Source organism: Ostrea edulis, chromosome 8, assembly GCF_947568905.1.
Source record: "Ostrea edulis chromosome 8, xbOstEdul1.1, whole genome shotgun sequence".
Lineage (NCBI taxonomy): Eukaryota > Metazoa > Mollusca > Bivalvia > Ostreida > Ostreidae > Ostrea > Ostrea edulis.
Window position 1 is genome coordinate 4115881 of NC_079171.1, and position 19527 is coordinate 4135407.

The 19527-nt window shown below is 36.5% G+C and overlaps 4 protein-coding genes across 5 annotated transcripts; 2 read left to right on the forward strand and 2 right to left on the reverse strand.

Moving 5' to 3' along the window:
* Positions 1-706: 706 nt before the first annotated feature.
* LOC125660771 (uncharacterized) lies at positions 707-3589 on the reverse strand (the record flags this gene model as incomplete). Its single annotated transcript, XM_056146821.1, has 3 exons — positions 707-1020; positions 1224-1370; positions 3483-3589. Coding segments are annotated over 3 exons (489 nt in total), but the record flags the coding sequence as incomplete, so codon positions are not given.
* Positions 3590-6494: 2905 nt separating this feature from the next.
* On the reverse strand, positions 6495-7590 carry LOC125662179 (uncharacterized). Its single transcript, XM_056147956.1, has 4 exons — positions 7454-7590; positions 7256-7333; positions 6982-7077; positions 6495-6720 (listed from the first exon to the last, which is right to left on the reverse strand). Exons 1-4 carry the CDS (start codon positions 7588-7590, stop codon positions 6495-6497), a joined length of 537 nt encoding a protein of 178 aa, XP_056003931.1.
* A 1510-nt stretch (positions 7591-9100) lies between these two features.
* On the forward strand, positions 9101-12859 carry LOC130049815 (arp2/3 complex-activating protein rickA-like). Of its 2 annotated transcripts, XM_056147925.1 has the most exons (4): positions 9101-9431; positions 10106-10405; positions 10600-10662; positions 11193-12859. In XM_056147925.1, the coding sequence occupies exons 1-4, from the start codon at positions 9101-9103 to the stop codon at positions 11528-11530; spliced, it is 1032 nt and encodes a 343-aa protein (XP_056003900.1). In that variant the 3' UTR covers positions 11531-12859. The 2 variants fall into 2 exon arrangements, with proteins under 2 accessions (XP_056003900.1, XP_056003901.1); XM_056147926.1 differs by lacking the exon at positions 10600-10662.
* A 459-nt stretch (positions 12860-13318) lies between these two features.
* LOC125662181 (uncharacterized) lies at positions 13319-17810 on the forward strand. The gene is made up of 2 exons (XM_056147832.1): positions 13319-16002; positions 16135-17810. The coding sequence occupies exons 1-2, from the start codon at positions 13458-13460 to the stop codon at positions 16989-16991; spliced, it is 3402 nt and encodes a 1133-aa protein (XP_056003807.1). The 5' UTR covers positions 13319-13457; the 3' UTR covers positions 16992-17810.
* The last annotated feature ends 1717 nt before the right edge of the window (positions 17811-19527 follow it).

The following is a 19527-nucleotide window of genomic DNA, read 5'->3' on the forward strand; positions in this document are numbered from 1 at the left end:
TGTACTGTCTAATGAATGTCACAACTGCAAGCAACTCTCTGTCTAATGAATGAGTAGTAAGGGGGACAGTACACAGTCAGTATACAGTCAAGATGACGTCATGGGTTTTTCCCCACATAGGTCATTGAGGTCAGGGGTGAGTACACAGTCAAGGGGGAGTATACAGTCAAGGGGGAGTATACAGTCAAAGGGGAGTATACAGTCAAGGGGGAGTATACAGTCAAAGGGGAGTCTACAGTCAGAGGGTGAGTCCACAGTCCAAGGGTGAGTCCACAGTCAAGGGTAGGTGAGGAGGTGATTAGCAACACTTAAAGGATTAATTCACATAACAACAGTCGAAGGATGATACCATAAATATCTATTGTCAGGGTCACCTTAGTTCATATAGCAACAGTTGAAGGATGATACCATAAATATCTACTATCAGGGTCACCTTAATTCACATAGCAACAGTCAAGGGAGGGATCTAAAAATATCCTTTTTTGTCTGCTATAAAAAGGCCAAGTTTTAAGATTCTATGCACAACCATTACTTGCAATCAAAAGATCCAATTCAATTGAGTAAGTAATATTTTATTATCATATTTACCACGAAATTATGAACACATTTATGGATATTTTGAAGACATAAAAAGTAAAATTCCATCTACTTGTACAATAAAAGCTGCCCTCTATAACGTTACTTTTTTTTCTTATTAAATTATGAACTGATTAACAATAAGAAATTGTCAATCAGTATATAAAATATCAAACAAATCTCAATGGATATTTACAGTTTTACACAATTCATAGTATGGTATTGACGTTATTGTTAATGTCAATATCACAAGTTGTGAATTTCACTCTCTTTTTCTTTGGTGTCACGGGAGCCAACTGGTCCTCCAAATAATTAGCAATAATGTTAATTTGTTCCAAGTCCTTTGAAACGCGGTCGCTCAAATCTCGGAGTAATTTAAATTGTTCTGCTAACGGCTCCCTCAACCTCTTTTCCAACAAATTATATTTCTCAGGATTTTTTCGTCTACAATAAACAGGATAAAAATGACATGTTGCAATAAAAAAAATCAATTCAAGATATTTTATATTAGTTCCTTTTCCCCAGATTAGAGATGATGTTAATATGCATAATATTTAAATTTTATGATATTTAAATTTTTTTTAAAATTTTCTCTAATTCAAACATTATAATAATAAACAAAGTATAAATAAAATGTTTATGTTTACCGGAAAGTAGTAAGGATGGAATTCTCACAGTTTTCGAAACTGTCCAAAGGTTCCTCGTCAATCACGGTTGCTAACCGCCAGTTTGAATCCATGGCCGGCGAGTACATGTAACTGGCTGAGGTGCCGCAGTTGTGCTGGCTCTCAGGTCTAAAGAGATATGGAGAGGATTACTTTCCTTTGTACTTCGATAATTTAGTTTGAACATAAATTTAATTTTACTTCATAAAAAGCAGTTAGTCTTTGGCACCAAATAAAACATTGATGTACATCATTCCAATTCTACGTATATAAAATGTTAAGAAGAAACGAGAAACTTGGAGATTTAATACTTTGAAGAGATAGAGGGAGAAAATACTCGTTATCTGTTTAAAATTTACTAAATATAATAAAAATTGTTAAAAGGAGGGAGAAAATACTCGTTATCTGTTTAAAATTTACTAAATATAATAAAAATTGTTAAAAGGTGTAACATTACACTAAAATGATTGGAAAATTTACGGTTCTAAAATCATTTCAAGTCTAAAATTAATGTTTATATACTCATGGACAAAAGAAACGTTACACCAAAATGTATAACTGTAATTTTATTTCATGAAAATATAATATAATTTGGGAATAAAAAAATAAAATTTGAATGTTCAAACACAACAAATATCTAAGGTTTCCCGAATCTGAACATACACAAATTACGGAGTCAAAGCCGGAAAGTGTTAACTTCGGATATTCAATTCACAATGTCAATAACGAGTGAAAGAACCAATGTTATCGATAACAGCTTGACAACGACGACGCATAGAAGCAATGAGACGATTGATGGAGACCTGAGGGATTCTTTGCCATTCTTCCTGCAAAGCAGTTCTAAGCTGTTCAAGCGTTTCCGGTTGATTGCGGCGTTGTCTTACTCGACGGTCTAATTGGTCCCAGAGGTGCTCGATTGGCGATAAATCGGGCGAAAGTGCTGGCCATGGCAAGATGTCGATGTGATTGTTGGCAAGAAAGTCTCTGTTGGCTCTTGCAACGTGGGGGCGCGCATTATCCTGTTGGAAAATTCCGCCATTTGCAGCGATAAAGGGACGGACATGTTGTGCAAGGATTTCATTACGGTATCGTTGTGCATTTAATGTCCCAATGATCGGTACAAGATCTGTTCGTCGATTACCACTTATTCCGCCCCACATCATTACACTTCCGCCTCCAAAGCGGTCATGGCGTAGCACACATCCATCAGAGAAGCGTTCACCGCGTCTACGGTACACGCGTGTTCTGCCATCCACTCGGCGCAGCATGAAACGTGATTCATCACTAAACAGAACGTGATTCCAGTCTGCAAGCCTCCATCTCAAGTGACGTCGAGCCCATTGAAGTCGTTCTCGGCAGTGTCTTTGGGTCAGCATAGGTCCTTTGTATGGGCGTCGTGCACGTAGACCTGCAGCCGACAAACGTCGTTGAACTGTTCGGCGACTGATTCGCCGCAATCCAGGAATTCCAACAGCAGTGTTTGCTGGATTTTCCGTTCTGTTCCGTAGATGACGTAATCGTATCATGCGGTCCTGCCTGGGCGTTGTTACCCTAGGTCTTCCAGATCGGGGGCGGTCTGCTGTTGAATTTGTTGTGTTGAAACGGTGCAATAATCGAGAAATCGTGATCCTTGCAACCCCAAATCGCCGTGCAACGTCGGCTTGCGACGCTCCAAGTTCCAACATGCCAATTGCTCTTTCGCGACTGGAACTGTCGAGCCGGGGCATTGCAATACGCGAAGATGTTGGAAAATTTTGATGTTTTTCTTACTGCCTGAATCACCTTGAGTAGTATTTGATAAAAATGAAAATGATTTTCTTTGCACGTGCAATGCGATATCCACGAAACCATGTTTACGGGTATCAACGATAAATTCACGCATGACTAGGTTTTAACATTTGTTGTGTTTGCCAGTGTAATCAGTAAAGCATGAAGTGTTGTTAAACAAGTTTTTATTTATTTATACGAAAAAATATTGTTTTACTATAATTTTTTCATGTGTAACGTTTCTTTTGTCCATGAGTATATATACCTTTTAAGTAGAATTGTCTCGGTTTGACTTGTACTTTCGGGGGTAGGAGTGGAAGGCCTTTAAAAGAATATATAACACACTTTCTGATTCCAATTAAAACATTAATATTTATAATGTATATTATCTATATAACGTGAAACAAAGCACTACATGAAAGTAGGCATATCAAGCCAAAGAAAGATAACTCTTATAAAAGCTGTTAAACTCACCGCTTTGGCAGGCCTTCCATTTCCAACTCTTCACTCATCTTCAACCACATTTGTTCGAACTCCTCGAATGAATTTGTGGAGTCGCTGTCAGGAGAAAAAATAAATACTGTAAATCAGACCCATACTGAATTCAAAAAAATTCCATTTCTAGTTCTTCACCCATCAAGCTTAGAAAAAAACCCTCAAACTATGTAATATATACTGAAAGATACATGTGAAATTCAAATAATTAATATATAGAGCACTAAATATTCACAACTAAGTACTGAAATTTTACGCTCCAACCCGGGGTCGAACCAGCGACCTGGCACCCTCCGCCTAGCAAGACTGTCAACTCAGCACATTAGCCCATTCGGCCAAGATATGACCTCCCATATATATATATATATATATATATATATATATATATTAAGTAAAAAAATATTTTTTAACAATTGTTCTACTTACAGAATGTCAAGAAACTTTTCTGCCATGATCAGATTTTTTGTCAATGATAATTTCTGTTTGCAAACTCCATTTATATATAATTTCGGGTGGACGTTATGGATGATGATTGGGTCTTTGGAGTTTCTTAACTCTAATTTCGTAACACTATAATTGGTTGGTTGAGTAATGACCGAGAAGTGCCCCTATTGATCGTATTTATCATCTGCACCCCTTTTAGTCACGTTTGAAAAATACCGCCCGGTTGTCCAATACCTGCGCAAACATTGCAGCAGGAAGTGTCCCACTTATTTACGTGGCCTCAATAATTAACTCGGTTAATGATCTCAGCTTACTGATTAATTTTACACAAAATATATATGTATTATGAATGTAGTTATGGAACAACATCAATCATTGTATTTCCGCTGTATATTATATAATCATTAATTCCTACACGAATTACTAACAATTAGTTTACTAACTTTAGGGGGGAAAAAAACCGAACAATTTCATGGAGACAGGATCAGAATCATGCTCATTTCTATATATGGTTGGGGAAACTGGAGACTCTTGTCTGTCATTATATCATTGTATCAGCTTGAAATGTACATGAGGGCTATTCTCAGCCAGCGCCAGTACTGAGTAGGGAAAATAAACAATCAAAATAATTTGATTATAAAATACATTTATTATATATGATATTTAAAGAGTCACCAACATGCGTAAAAATGGTGGTGTGACTGAATGTGTGAGATTTGTGACACACACTTGTCTCATACAAAAATGTCCTAATGATTTGTTATATAATTTCGGAACCGTCTTTCAAACCAGGGGGGCAGCTCCGGAATTTGAAGCTACGGTTAGAGTGGGCGCCGTCCGGGTTTTATGCAAGGGGTATGATCAGCCCTGGTTGGGGCCCAGGGGACGATTTTTAAAAAATTATTTTTAAACGTTTGTAAATATAAGACCTGCAAAATCACAGCAAAACTCCTGTCATGTAGAAATATATCTTTTTTACTTTTTTTCTTACGAATGGTTGTAAATTAATCGGATTATTAAAAAAAAATCAAGTTCAATAGGACGATTTACTGATGAAGTTGAAAAAGATAACCATGCCCGCTTGTATTGTACTCGTATAATAAACATCAAAGAGTCATTTTAAACGCTACTTTGTAAAACCAATTACTTAAAGTCGAGTGACTGACACATTTGAATAAAAAAAAGAATAATTAGAATAATCAGAGTTTCCATATTTGCAATAACAGTGGCGGATCCAGAGATTTTTTATTCCAATGAATGATATTGTATTTTTTGTTCAACATGTAGGGAGAGGGTGAATTAAGTTTTTATAAACTGTGCCCAATCCCGTTGTAATATTTGATATAAAATAAATTAATGAATTATAAGATAAATCTAATAACTCATTTAGTAAATGAGACAAAGAAAAGATTAATGGGATGTCGAAAAAAATATGGTATGAATTGATGAAAAGTGTAAAGGTTGCGTTGCTGATGGAAATACCCGCGAATCCTCCGTCACATGATCAATTTAGCTCATGCGACTTTTTTATCAAATGGAAAATGGAGGGACGAACTACAGCATGTGTGATATGTGCTGCAATAGTGATGATGACACTTCAAGATTTTTATACTTTTGCTAAAATTATGGATGTTGCGCAGTGTCCAAGATGTCAGTAGTAAGGGGGACAGTACACAGTCAGTATACAGTCAAGATGACGTCATGGGTTTTTCCCCACATAGGTCATTGAGGTCAGGGGTGAGTACACAGTCAAGGGGGAGTATACAGTCAAAGGGGAGTATACAGTCAAGGGGGAGTCTACAGTCAGAGGGTGAGTCCACAGTCCAAGGGTGAGTCCACAGTCAAGGGTAGGTGAGGAGGTGATTAGCAACACTTAAAGGATTAATTCACATAGCAACAGTCGAAGGATGATACCATAAATATCTATTGTCAGGGTCACCTTAGTTCATATAGCAACAGTTGAAGGATGATACCATAAATATCTACTATCAGGGTCACCTTAATTCACATAGCAACAGTCAAGGGAGGGATCTAAAAATATCCTTTTTTGTCTGCTATAAAAAGGCCAAGTTTTAAGATTCTATGCACAACCATTACTTGCAATCAAAAGATCCAATTCAATTGAGTAAGTAATATTTTATTATCATATTTACCACGAAATTATGAACACATTTATGGATATTTTGAAGACATAAAAAGTAAAATTCCATCTACTTGTACAATAAAAGCTGCCCTCTATAACGTTACTTTTTTTTCTTATTAAATTATGAACTGATTAACAATAAGAAATTGTCAATCAGTATATAAAATATCAAACAAATCTCAATGGATATTTACAGTTTTACACAATTCATAGTATGGTATTGACGTTATTGTTAATGTCAATATCACAAGTTGTGAATTTCACTCTCTTTTTCTTTGGTGTCACGGGAGCCAACTGGTCCTCCAAATAATTAGCAATAATGTTAATTTGTTCCAAGTCCTTTGAAACGCGGTCGCTCAAATCTCGGAGTAATTTAAATTGTTCTACACAAACTTCAAACCGAACTACAAGGTCGTGAACTTGACCCTTTTTACACAGCTCTTTTTTTTAATCAAGGTGTCTTCAATGAAGTTCATGATTATCTTCATTTGCGCACAATCGTTTTCAACTCTGGTCATCAGACTCTGTACAATTTCAAACTGTTCTTTAAAATCTGAGACCGTGACTTGTCCTAGGCCTGGTTCCCTCATTCTGTTTTCCAGCTGTTGTAATTTTACAGGGTTTGTTCTCCTGTTTAAGAAATTTACCATACAGGGTGTCAGTTACCATGTTGCAATTCAATGTACATCATACAAACTTATGATTTGCAGTTTTGTTTTAAGAATTTATGTTTACCCTTTTGTAAAAAACAAAAAACAAAAAAAAACAAAAAAAAACAAACAAAAAAAAACATAAGCATGAGCAAATAATTTGATAATACTTTAAATGTTATAATTCAATTATGAACATGAATTGTTATTATTACATAAAAAGTTTTGCAATATTCATCACCTCAGATTAGTCAGAATGGAGTCTTCCACGTGACTGAATCTGCCTGCATCAGAACTACTGCTGTCAACCTGGTTTTCTGGTGTAGGACTTGAGGGTCTAAAGAGACAAAGAGAGGGTGAAAACACTTTCTAATATGTTCAAACTAAATTCTAGACATTATTTAAACCTACCTTTTCTGAACGAGTATTCGGTAAATACATATAAAATAGTTATACTAAATATACATACAAAACATTTTGGTACATTTCATAGTACACAAAAATCCAATCTTTACCTTTTTAATGACTCATCTTCTTTAGCAATTGTCCTAAATGTTGTATGGTAGCTTGGAGAGGGAGGGGTTGGAATGTAACTTCAATTAAAAATGTAAAATTAGATGCTTGAACACTGGCCTTTTACTAAAATATGAAAAGAGGGATAACTCTTAAATGGCATGAAAACTGATTTGACCAGAGTTAACAACATTGCTTACGGAGGTCCGAATGCTGACTTTTCTAAGTCCTCCCCCATTTGTAACCACATCTCCTCAAACTCCGAAAACGAATCTGTGGATTTGGTTGCGTCACTGTGATAATGTAAATTTATACCAAAATTATTTTTAAGGAACATTTAAAAATATGTTAATGACTAGACAAGACAGCAAAACAGCATAGGAAAAAAACGACGAACTATAATTGTTTTCATATGTTATTTTAATTGAATGAATTTGTGGAAATATAAAGAAAAATATATAATAATACGTATAAAATACCATTACTAATGTCATGATATGCTACTAGATTGTATGTGGACCAAGATTTTTACGGTAAAATAGTTTTTAATCATTAATATTGCATTAATAATAAAAAAAATATCAAGATTTTAGGGGGAAAACATAGTTTTATTAAAATCTAAATTCTTTGTTTTATGAAGTGAGAATAAAATATGAATAAAATATTCCTTAAAAGTTAGCATGTAAGATATGTTGTTCTTTAAAACGAATTAGCTGTTATTTCCCTAAGTTTATTTAATTAATTTTGAAAAGTTTAAATAAAAAAATTACTTACAGAAACTGTAGATATTCTTCTGCCATTTTCTCAAGGTGATAACGTAATGCAAAACTCCGTTGTATTTATATGTCTTGAATGAAAAATTCGGTGAGGAAATGAGGAAATAATACAAACAAAATTAAGTGGGTTGGGACAGTTTACCACCCAATCCGCGCTTTCTCCGTGGGTACGAGTTTGACGGGTCAAAGAAAAAAATACATCACGATAATGACGCAGGTGCTCTACTCCATTAACTGAATTATATTCCCTTTTTAAAAATACCGCTGTGTCGTGACATATCTGCGCGACACCCCTGACAGGAGTGATATGCGCATACCTGGAAGGTCTCTAATGAGGTGAAATTATGTTAATTAATTCATGGTTGCTCTATTTTTTTTCTACACCTGTAAACACAGGTATTGTAAGAAAAAAAAGGAATTCATGTCACCTCGTTTCAATCCAATGTAGCATCTTTATTCAACTATGTAAGAGAATATGTACAGTATCTAGTTCTTTGTATTCTTTATTCAATGTGTCCTTTTGATTTAATCATGATATTAATCTTAGCGCTATCAATCTATCTTGCAACATCAGCGCAGGGGTGTTACAGCATATTATGATTATGACTTGTTCTCTATTTAAGTTATGTTAAAAAAAGAGTGATTTTTAACTCGTGATCGTAAAGTATACTAGTCTAGCAGGTTATGATGTAAATTATTCATTTCAAAGAAGATAAAGCGTTAACCTCGCATTTGCTATGTAATTAACCATTCGATTAAATTGCTGTTTAAATTTTATCAGTGAGGTTCACCTACCGCAAGTCTGACACTGATATACAAAACTGACATTTTATATATAACATTAAATGTAGTAAACGAGGGCTAAATGTGATTTACTTAAACCTTTGGACAAATCAGTCAACAACTTTGTAATAAAGGATGTTATTTATAAATTAAATCAATTTTCTCTATCCGAGTTTTTTGGATTTTTTTTTAATTTTTTTTTGCTTCTATTACATTTACAGATCAAGGTGTTAGGCTTATACCCCCCTTTTCTGATTTTGTTAAGAGAGAGAGAGAGAGAGAGAGGAGATGGAGGGAGGTCATGTGATCAAAAACCCGTGCAGGATTTACCCGCGCACCCATCACGGCATGATGGCGAGACCGTTAGACCTATGGTTATGTTTGATGTGGATATTCCTGATTAATGGTGCTTCAGATAATTGTAAGAAACTGTGCTGGCCCATTGAAGGAATTTATGATTGTACTAAATCTGGGAGCCGCTGTGTTCGGATGATGCGCTCCGCCTATATAGACACTGTACGTGAAATACGGGTTTTCAACTGTGAAGTCCAGCTTGTGACCGACAGGGTGGTAACAAATTGGCCAGTAATAAGAGACCGAAATTTCAACAGGTGCCCACGTAAGTAAAATTTTATTTGGTGTACATACTACAATATGATTAGAATATGACTGTGTTCATGTTATACATCGGCCATATGATATTACCAGTAATATGGAACTTGAAGTGTAAATATACATATACATAATGATAAAGAAAGATAATGTACATGCTTAGCGTACATATATTTTACATCATACAAATCAGATTGTTATGGCAACAGAAGAAAAAAAGGGGGGGGGGTTATATTAAAAAAAGTGGCGGATTCATAATCACTACATAAACAAGAAAGATAACTCTTACCGGAAATGTAACCGTTGAATGAAATACGAGGTGTTCCGAATGCAATGGTAATAGGTCAATAAGATGGTATGGAGAAAGCGTTGATACAAAAGGATCATCACTTAATTTTTAAAATATATTTGATTTAAAAATGATATTTTATTTTATGAGGTTGTGTACATGTATTGAAATTGTTGTCTTTTCTTATCCCACTTTCTAAAAAAAAAAAAGTAAACAAGTTATTTACACTTCCATAATCATCTTTATGAGGAGAAGGCTATTACCAATTCATACAAAGCTCACCCCATAAAACATAGAATATAAACATTATTTAATTGACTTCTTCAATGCAAGCAAAATATGACTATTACCGACAATAAGCAGACATTGCAAGTTACTATTTTTTTTTACAGAATCGAATGTGTCCTCACCGCCACCGATAACAACAACAGCTGAAGCCCAGAAGTTGCCATCACCGCCACCGATACCAAAAACAGCTGAGACACAGAAGTTGTCATCACCACCACCGTTAACAACTACAGCTGAGGCCCACAAGTTGCCATCACCGCCACCGATAATAACAACAGCTGAGACCCAGAAGTTGCCATCACCGCCACCGATAATAACAACAGCTGAGACCCAGAAGTTGCCATCACCACCACCACCAAGCAGGACCTACAACTCCCTAAATCTTGGTTCTAAAATTGTTGCAGGTCAGTGCTTAGTGAAAAATCAATAATTATTTATATAAAATATTTAAAAAAATTCAAAAATGAAGAAAAAAATTATTCCATGAGTATGATGATGATGATGTGTTAAATGTACCAGTGTGTAACGGAAAATTGATAATTATGTATACTAAATATATATTACAAGTATATTCAAAGAAAAAATTGTTTTATTTTAGGATCCCATAAACATGATGATGATGAGGACGATGACCAACTGTTTGATGTACAAACAGCAACAGGTCAGCATATTATCATACGCTTGTGCATTAACATAGGAATGTGTATTTGTACTTTAGTAAGTGTTTGTATTTCCATCAAAGAAACAATTTAAACTTGTGTATAAATCTAAAGAGAACAAGACATTGTTTAGAAAACAAATATTTAAGAACGGAAAATCTTTAATCATAAAAGGAAGAAACTTCCCTCAGCATCTGAAATTGAATTAAACAGACTGTAGGCTGTATCTTCAGACAATGACTATGATACAGTATTTGATGCATCAGGTTTTTAATCAAAATATTATTTCAATGTTTTTTTATTTTATTTTATTTTTTGGGTCAAGGTACTGATTATTAGAATTTAACTTTAGATACAGCATCACTTTACCTTAACATCACTTTAGTAATTTGAGTTGTAATTTGAAATATAATCCAGTAAATTTAAGAATCATTGTACATTCTTTGATTATGTTTGGATATGTATTAAGAAAAGAAAAAATTGCATCATTATTAGACTTTATGTTGACACCAATTATATTTTATATTTGAAGGTTTCTTAACGTGGGCTCTTATTACAACCATGGGAGTTATTGTAGTTGCTGTTAAACAATGTATTAAGAAGAAATTGCTCCGTTGCCCATGTGAATGCAGGAATAATCCCCCTAATGCACCAGAGAACCCCCCTAATGCACCAGAGAACATTCCTCTTAACCATCCACATACCCCACCTCAGGCGGCATCGACACCAACCTCCTCCTCAAACCTTAGTCCTACACTTTCACTGGAAACAACTCTGACAACGGATACCTCCACAACTAGCACTAAAACACTAATTGAATCACCTGTTTCATCTCACACAAGATTCCAAACTGCTAAAAAATTATTTTAGTTATTTTAATGAACTGATATTGGAGTTTGACACAGCTGATTTTTTTTCAAATTTTTCCTTCAAGGAAAGGAAAAAGTGTTCCCATATTTGTATTGTATGATTTATCAAAAGAGTGTTTTTAAACTGTTGTGGAAAAAAATGTATGTAGATGTTATTTTTCTGCAGTTGTACTGAAGTGACAGCGGTGTAATTTCATTTTAGAATTGTGGGAGGACTGTTTTTAGGTTTTTTGTTAAAGCAAATCATTTCATGTTTGATGAAGTAATACTTATTATGAAGGTAATATATATCTTGCAGTTTTTGAAAAGCGTATTTGCAAATGATTTTAGAAAAAAAATCATGTGACAGGTCTAATTCCAATTTAGTGTACCAGAATACCGGTAACTGTTGGAAGTCTTCTTTGTATACAACCATTTAATAGGTATTTTACATACACTACCTTGTTGACTGAAATAGAGATTGGTGAAAGTGGAGATTTTTATTTTTCCTTGAAGAAAAGGAAAGGGAAATCACTCCCATATTTGTATTGTATGATTTATCAAGTGAGTGTTTTTAAACTGTTGTGGAAAAAAATGTAGATGTCATTTTTTCTGCAGTTGTACTGAAGTGACAGAGGTGTAATTTCATTTTAGAATTGTGGGAGGACTGTTTTTAGGTTTTTTGTAAAAGCAAATCATTTCATATTTGATGAAGTGATACTTGTTATGAAGGGAATAGATATCTTGCAGTTTTTGAAAAGCGTATTTGCAAATGATTTTAGAAAAAAAATTATGTGACAGGTCTAATTCCAATTTAGTGTACCAGAATAACTGTTGGAAGTCTTTTTTGTATACAACCATTTAATAGTTATTTTACACTACCTTGTTGTTTTTTTATTTTTCCTTGAAGAAAAGGAAAGGGAAATCACTCCCATTATATCTGATGATTTACCAAATGAGTGTTTTCAAAATGCTGGAAAAAATGAAGATGTATTTTTTCTGTAGTTTAGACAATTTTTTTTAATTATATGACGTGTTATTTTATTTTTGAAAAATTCTGAGATTACTGGTTTATGTATTTTTGTCAACAAAACATTTCATGTTTGATGTATTTTTGTCTACAAAGCATTTCATGTTTGTTGACAAGTATTTTTGTTATTAATTATTAACTTGTGTGATTTATAAAAACGCCTGACACAAAAAAGTCTGGTTGTTTAACCCATATATATTTTTTAGATGCAACAAAAAATGTGATTTTAGCGATGTTTAATTTTACTTTTTATATATGATTATACAAATGATTTGTTTTAAATCTACCTCATATTACCAATTAAAAGGTTTTTCAAAAGTTTGGAATTGATTTTTACTTGAATATCGGATGAAAGTGGGGAGATTGAGTTAAAAAAAATGTGAAATAGCATGCTCTCTTTCTTTTCTTAGAGATTGAACCTATTCAACTTCTTACTACACTTCAGCATTAATTTTGAAAATAAGTATAAGTGTCCAGTAAATGTATACTTTTATTCATTTAGAAGATGATGGATGGTAGCTTATTAAAAGAAATCTTGGATTCCTTGGAGGATCCGGACTCTGTGCGGTTATTTGCAACGGCAAATGGTTTAGACGATGATGTTGAGGTTAAGGACCGATTACATGAACTCCAATGGGAAAAGCACATCGACAACTTGTGGCAAGAGGTTCTGTCTGATATGGAATCTCCTACCAAAAAAATCCGACCATCTCTCAAAGATGGTAATCAACCCTCTACGAGTGGGCAGGTTGGGGGTGGGGAAGAGTCTGAAGACCCATTAGAAAAACCCTATTTCATTTGGAAGAGAGACACTCGAACATTTAAGAAAAACTTGGCCCGCGACACCACGTTTAAGGTCAAATTTAACGAGCAGTGGAAGGGGGATAAATTGTTAGATATACATAACAAGTTGCACGATATGTTCGACGACCTGTTGTCAGAGGCCCGGGGTCACGATGCGGATCTGGGAAGGGTGGTCATCAGTCATTCGAGTTTAAACAATCCGATCGTCGTGCCGCTACAATCCTGGGAAAATCTGAATGCAGATGTCGTCCTGTCCGAGATCACCAAAGTACTTAATTCGAACGAAAGCTTGTCCGTGGACGAAAATCTGTTGATCACCATAGGGTCCATCGATTTGCCCAAAGGGGGAGGTAACCCTAGAAAATTACCCATCACGTCTCTCTTTGGTCCTAAAAATAGCGTAGAAAGAAAGAGATCGCTTTTTCACGTACAAAATGATAACAACGTATGTATGGCCATTTCCATTGGTCTCTGTTACCTGAAAACGTGTGAAAAAGTAGATGCTGTTACGTGGACAAATTTAGTGGGGAAAGATGCCGGAACAATGTTCGACCATATCATCAAGCACCGTACTGTTACTCGATCCTATTACAACAATATCTTGAAAACCTCGAGAAAAAAAATGCAAACGGAGTTGGCGATGTGGCTGTGTGAAAGAGCCGGAGTTCCTACTGACAGATATTTAGGTTTGAACGACATCGAACCATTCGAAACCTTACTTGGTGTCTGTATCAACGTTGTGTCCTCAAGAGTAGGGAATAAATTTGTCAGGGTGACGGAGGACGAGGACAAGCCACGTCTGTATTTATATCACGTGGACACAGAAACTGAAAAACACTGGCACGGGATTGCCAGCATACAAGGCTTTTTTAAGGCATCGTATTTTTGCCATACTTGTTTAAAACCGTATAATGATAAATCCAAACACACGTGTACCACCTCGTGTGAGGTTTGCTTACATGACCACTGTCCAGAAACAAATGTCCAAATAGGTTGTCGAACCTGTGGACGGGTCTGTCGTTCCGTGGCGTGTTTTAAACGTCATAAAAAACAAAGAGTCGTCAAGAAAGAGAGTTATCCTCCTCCTTGCGAACTGTTTCACCAATGTAAAAAATGTAGGGTCATTCTACATTGCTGTAAACGCTCTCCCGACTTGCACGTTTGTCAAGAATGGCAGTGCCCTAACTGTCTAGAATATCAAATAGGAGAACATCATTGTTATCAAAAACCGTGTGGATGTGATTTAGAAAAAAGAGACAAAAAATTTATTTTCTACGATTTTGAGACGCGTCAAGAGGACATCTTTCATTGCGAGCAAGGGTATCGACCGTCTTGCATCAGATGCGACCAATGTGTCAAAAAAGAACGCCAGTGTGTAGACTGTAGACTCTGTCAGAACTGTCGTGATCCGTCCTGTGGTCTACAACAACACAAAGTCAACTTTGCCGTGCTGCAGACCACCTGTCACATATGTGAGAAAAGGGAACTGGTGGAGGGCGCCTCCTGTAGTTACTGCGGAACACGGTGTGAGCAATGCTCCCGAACCCATAAAGGTGAATATGTGAACCCCCCTTGTCCCGACACTTGTGGAAAAAGGGAAGTGGTGTTTTCTGGCGACAACGCCGCCGAGCAGTTCTGTGCTTTCGTCACCAGTGAACATTGTAAAAATTCGATCTTGATTGCCCACAATGCCAAAAGTTTCGACTTGTATCCGGTTTTAGAAGTGCTCATAGACCGTCACTCTATTCGACCTAGCAAGATCATTTACAACGGTTCTAAAATCATGTACATGCACATTGCGCACAAATTAAATTTGACTTTTGTGGATTCCCTCAATTTCCTGCCCATGAAGCTTGCCAAAATACCAGATGCCTTCGGTCTACAGGAACTCTGTAAGGGATACTTTCCCCATTTATTTAATACTAAAGCCAATCAAAACTACGTGGGGCCGTATCCAGAGTTGAAGTACTACGGATACGATTTCATGTCGGCCGGGGAGCGGAAAAAGCTTGCCGAATGGCATGCAACGAAACGAGACGAAACCTTTAACTTTCGAGAAGAAATGTTGCAATATTGTCGCTCGGACGTTGATATATTGAGGCGGGGGTGTCTAGAATTTAGAAACTTGGTGATCAAGGTGACAACTCTAACAGAGGAAACGGTTCAAGCAAACGGAATCATCAAGAAAACGAGCTCGGGTGGAGTCGACCCCTTTGATTTTGTCACCATTGCAAGTGTCTGCATGGGGATATTCAAGTCGCTCTTTTTGAAGGGAAAAAGTAAAATAGAAATCACCAAAGATGGTGAATCGGATTTGTACGACATTCGTCATCATAAGAGTTTAGAGGGGGTCCATCTCGGTGATTCTTGGACGTCTCTCGTCGATTTAAGAAAGGACGACAATGTACAGATAGGAAAACGACATTTCAAAAGTCCCGTGGCAGTAGTACCATCTCAAGGATACACGAAGCGCGACAATTACAGCAAAATTTCCATCCAGTGGCTGGAGTGGTTGATGGAAAAAAGTCGTCAGCGGGGTAACCCCATTGTCATTTCCCACGCTCTCAACGGTGGTGAATTCCAAGTGCCAGGGACCAATTACAGATGTGACGGGTTTGTCAAGATTCCTGGCGGAAACGGAACCATTTATGAATTCTATGGTAAGAGCTTATTATTTTAACCTTTGCCCCCCCGTTTTCCCCCTAAACTGGAGGGGGGGGGGGCGGCGGCGGCGGCGTACCTGGACTTAATTACGAATGTATTGAGGATTGATATTGTTCATTTTGGTACAGGTTGTGTATTCCACGGTTGTCCCAACTGTTTCCCAGACGATAGGAATACCATCAAACACCCGTCTACCAATCAGACCATCAAAGAATTGTACGACATGACCAAACACAGAGAAAAGGAATTGAAAAATCTGGGATACAAATTGGTCATTGTGTGGGAGCATCAATTTAAATTTCAATTGGAGAAGAATGTAGCTTTGCAACAATTCGTGTCCACCCTAGATCTCCAAGACAGACTCGACCCACGTGACAGTTTTTTCGGTGGTCGCACCAATGCCATCAAACTGCATTATAAAGCTGCAGAAGACGAAACAATCCAATATTTCGATTTTACCAGTCTCTATCCCTGGACCAACAAGTATTGTCGGTATCCCGTCGGCCATCCGACCATCATAACGGACGATTTTCAGGACTTGTCGCAATATTTTGGACTGGCTAAAATAAAAATTCTCCCCCCTAGAAAACTTTATCATCCCGTACTTCCATACAATTCGAATGGAAAATTGAAGTTCCCACTTTGTAAAACGTGTGCAGACAGTGAAAATCAAAATGAATGTACATGCTCTGTTGAAGAGAGATCCATCACGGGCACGTGGTGTACTCCTGAAATTCAAATGGCAACGTCAAAAGGGTACGAAATCTTGAAAATCTATGAAGTTTATCATTTTGCCGAGTCTTCCAAATACGATGTCGAGTCGTGTGAGGGGGGATTATTCGCTCAGTATGTGAACATGTTTTTAAAAATAAAACAGGAGGCTTCCGGATTTCCGGCCGAATGCGACACGGAAGAGACCAAAAGAAAATACATTAGGGAATACAAAGAAAACGAAGGTATCCAATTAGAGTATGAAAAAATTTAAAAAAATCCCGGTTTGCGATGTTTAGCGAAACTTTGTCTGAATAGCTTTTGGGGGAAATTTGGTCAGAGGTTGGGCATGCAACAATCCGTGTTCATTCACGAATCGGAAGCCGAAAATTTTTTTCAAATGCTCTCAGATCCTACAAAGGTACCACACAACTTTCACATTGTTTCGAGAGACATTCTTCAATTAGAATGGAGTAACAACCCCCTATTCGCGTCATTCGACAATAAAACTAATATATTCTTGGCCTCTTTTACCACCATGTGGGCTCGACTGAAATTGTATGGCGTTCTCGACAAATTAAACGAGAACGTCTTGTATTTCGATACAGACAGTGTCATCTTCAAGACAAAAAAGTCGGACAACTTGAATTATCTCCCCATAGGTAATCACCTGGGAGAATTGACTAATGAAATCTCTCCACAAGACGGGTACATTGTCGAATTCGTTTCTGGGGGTCCTAAAAACTACGCTTACCGCACACTGTCGGGAAAAGAAGAATGCAAAGTTAGAGGGTTTACACTTAACTGGGCCAACTCGAAACTTATCAATTTCCAGGCTATCAAGTCGATAATCTGTACCTCACACGACCGACAAATTGAAATTGTCAACCCTTGTAAAATATCGAGAGACAGCAGAAAGCGAAAATTGTTAAATAGGGTTGAAACTAAAAATTATAAGATGGTTTACACTAAAAGGAGAATTCTTCCTAATTTAGACACGTTGCCATTTGGATTTTGATTATAAAACGAAATATTTTGACGTTTTTGTTTTTTTTATTGAATGATAAATACACAAATAAAATGATAAAAGACATTATTCGTTGTTATTACACTGTCAATATGTGAGCCAGGGTACGTTTTTCTTCTTCCGCCGAACATTGGAAATTCCAGGAGGTTTCCCAACCTTCATCTTCTTAGCGACGTAACCTGTTCCAGTTTGTAACAAATTAGTTTTATCCACTAAGTCACTGGCAGTTTGTTCTTGACCTTCTGAGGATTGCTTCGAAGTTCGGTCGACTTCTCGGGATGACGTATCAGCAGGTTCTAATTTTTGAAGTAAACGTTCATATTTCAGTTTCGGTACAAGTATCATTTCCTTTGCCATTTTCCTTTGAAATGTTGAACAATGGGTTTAAGTAGAAGCGGCACTAAAGGAATGTTTTTCAATAGTATGCGACGTTTCTCTCGGTTGCTGACTTCTCTGGACCCCAAGGATCGAATGCATGATTCATAAGGTTTCAGTTGGTTTATATACTTTTTAGTCAGAGGATAAGTTCCGGTGTAAATGTTAAGTGCTATTTCACTGAGCACATCGTACTGTTCACTGTTCAAGGCTTTAACGATTACTTTTTGCTGGGCATTGTCTGCACAGACAAGAAACTTTAAAAAAGCCTCGTGTTTCTTCACCGTTTGCTTCATCTTTGAATAATGAGGCGAACACATCAAATCATACTTATTTATAGAGGTTGGTAAATAATCATCTCTTCTCCCGGAAGAATGCGTGTTCTTAACTGATACTCTCTGTTCTGTGTAGGTTCCAGGCAAACATGTAAGTAACCGAAATTGGGTCGAGTCGCAGATTCATAGGCTGCTTTGAAAAAAGGAACTTGTCCTGGTAAGATCTGAGATCCAAAGGTGATGATCTGTCGGGAATCGCGGTAATTCTTAAACAAAATGACATTAAGACAATTCAGTGAAATGGTCCTGGCGTATTTTCCCGGCGGGTATAAGTTCTGAGACAACATCACGGTGGTCACGTTTCTATGATGAGATGTCACCGTGAATAGATGCACACAATCTTGTGATTGCGCAACTTGTAACATGAGATCATCCAGTACCACTATAGTGTGACTGACACCCTCTGTGTACTGCTCTATGTCTTCTTTTGAAGGCATTCCTTGATGTAATGAAAGGTTTGGTATCGTCTGCTTCATTTCCTCAAACATGGGTTGATGTTCAGAATAAGCATAAATTATTCTATCAACAGGCATAGAGAACATGCCATTGGCGTTTTGTAAAAGTGTTTTAGTAAAATGCGTTTTACCGCTTTGTGGAAGGTGCCGAAAACGGAAGCAAGGAACGAGTGTTCCACCAATCGTTTATGTTCTCTGTTGCCATGTTCCTCGGTAGCCAGGCTTCCTCATACTGAAGTCCAGCGTAATGCTACGCGCACATATATATATATTAACAAACTTATTCAATGACAGTATAAAAATAACTTCTCTATCTATGTTTCATGATTAATTTTAATGACAGAATAATCATACATAAAACGTTTCACAAAATCATCATTGGATTGAATGTCTTTAGAAAATAAAGCATACACATCATTTATCGAGTTTTTGAAACACAATCTTGCAATTAAAAATACTAATACATAAAGTCCACACAAATCGGAATTACGAGGCTGTAGTCGTATAGACTTGAAATTACATTGTACACTGCTCATCCTCAAAAAGTTTTGAATGTCTTGATTGTAATGAGTTGGTGATTTCCCAAGGCTGTCGAAAAACTCTGCTTGGGATGGACTT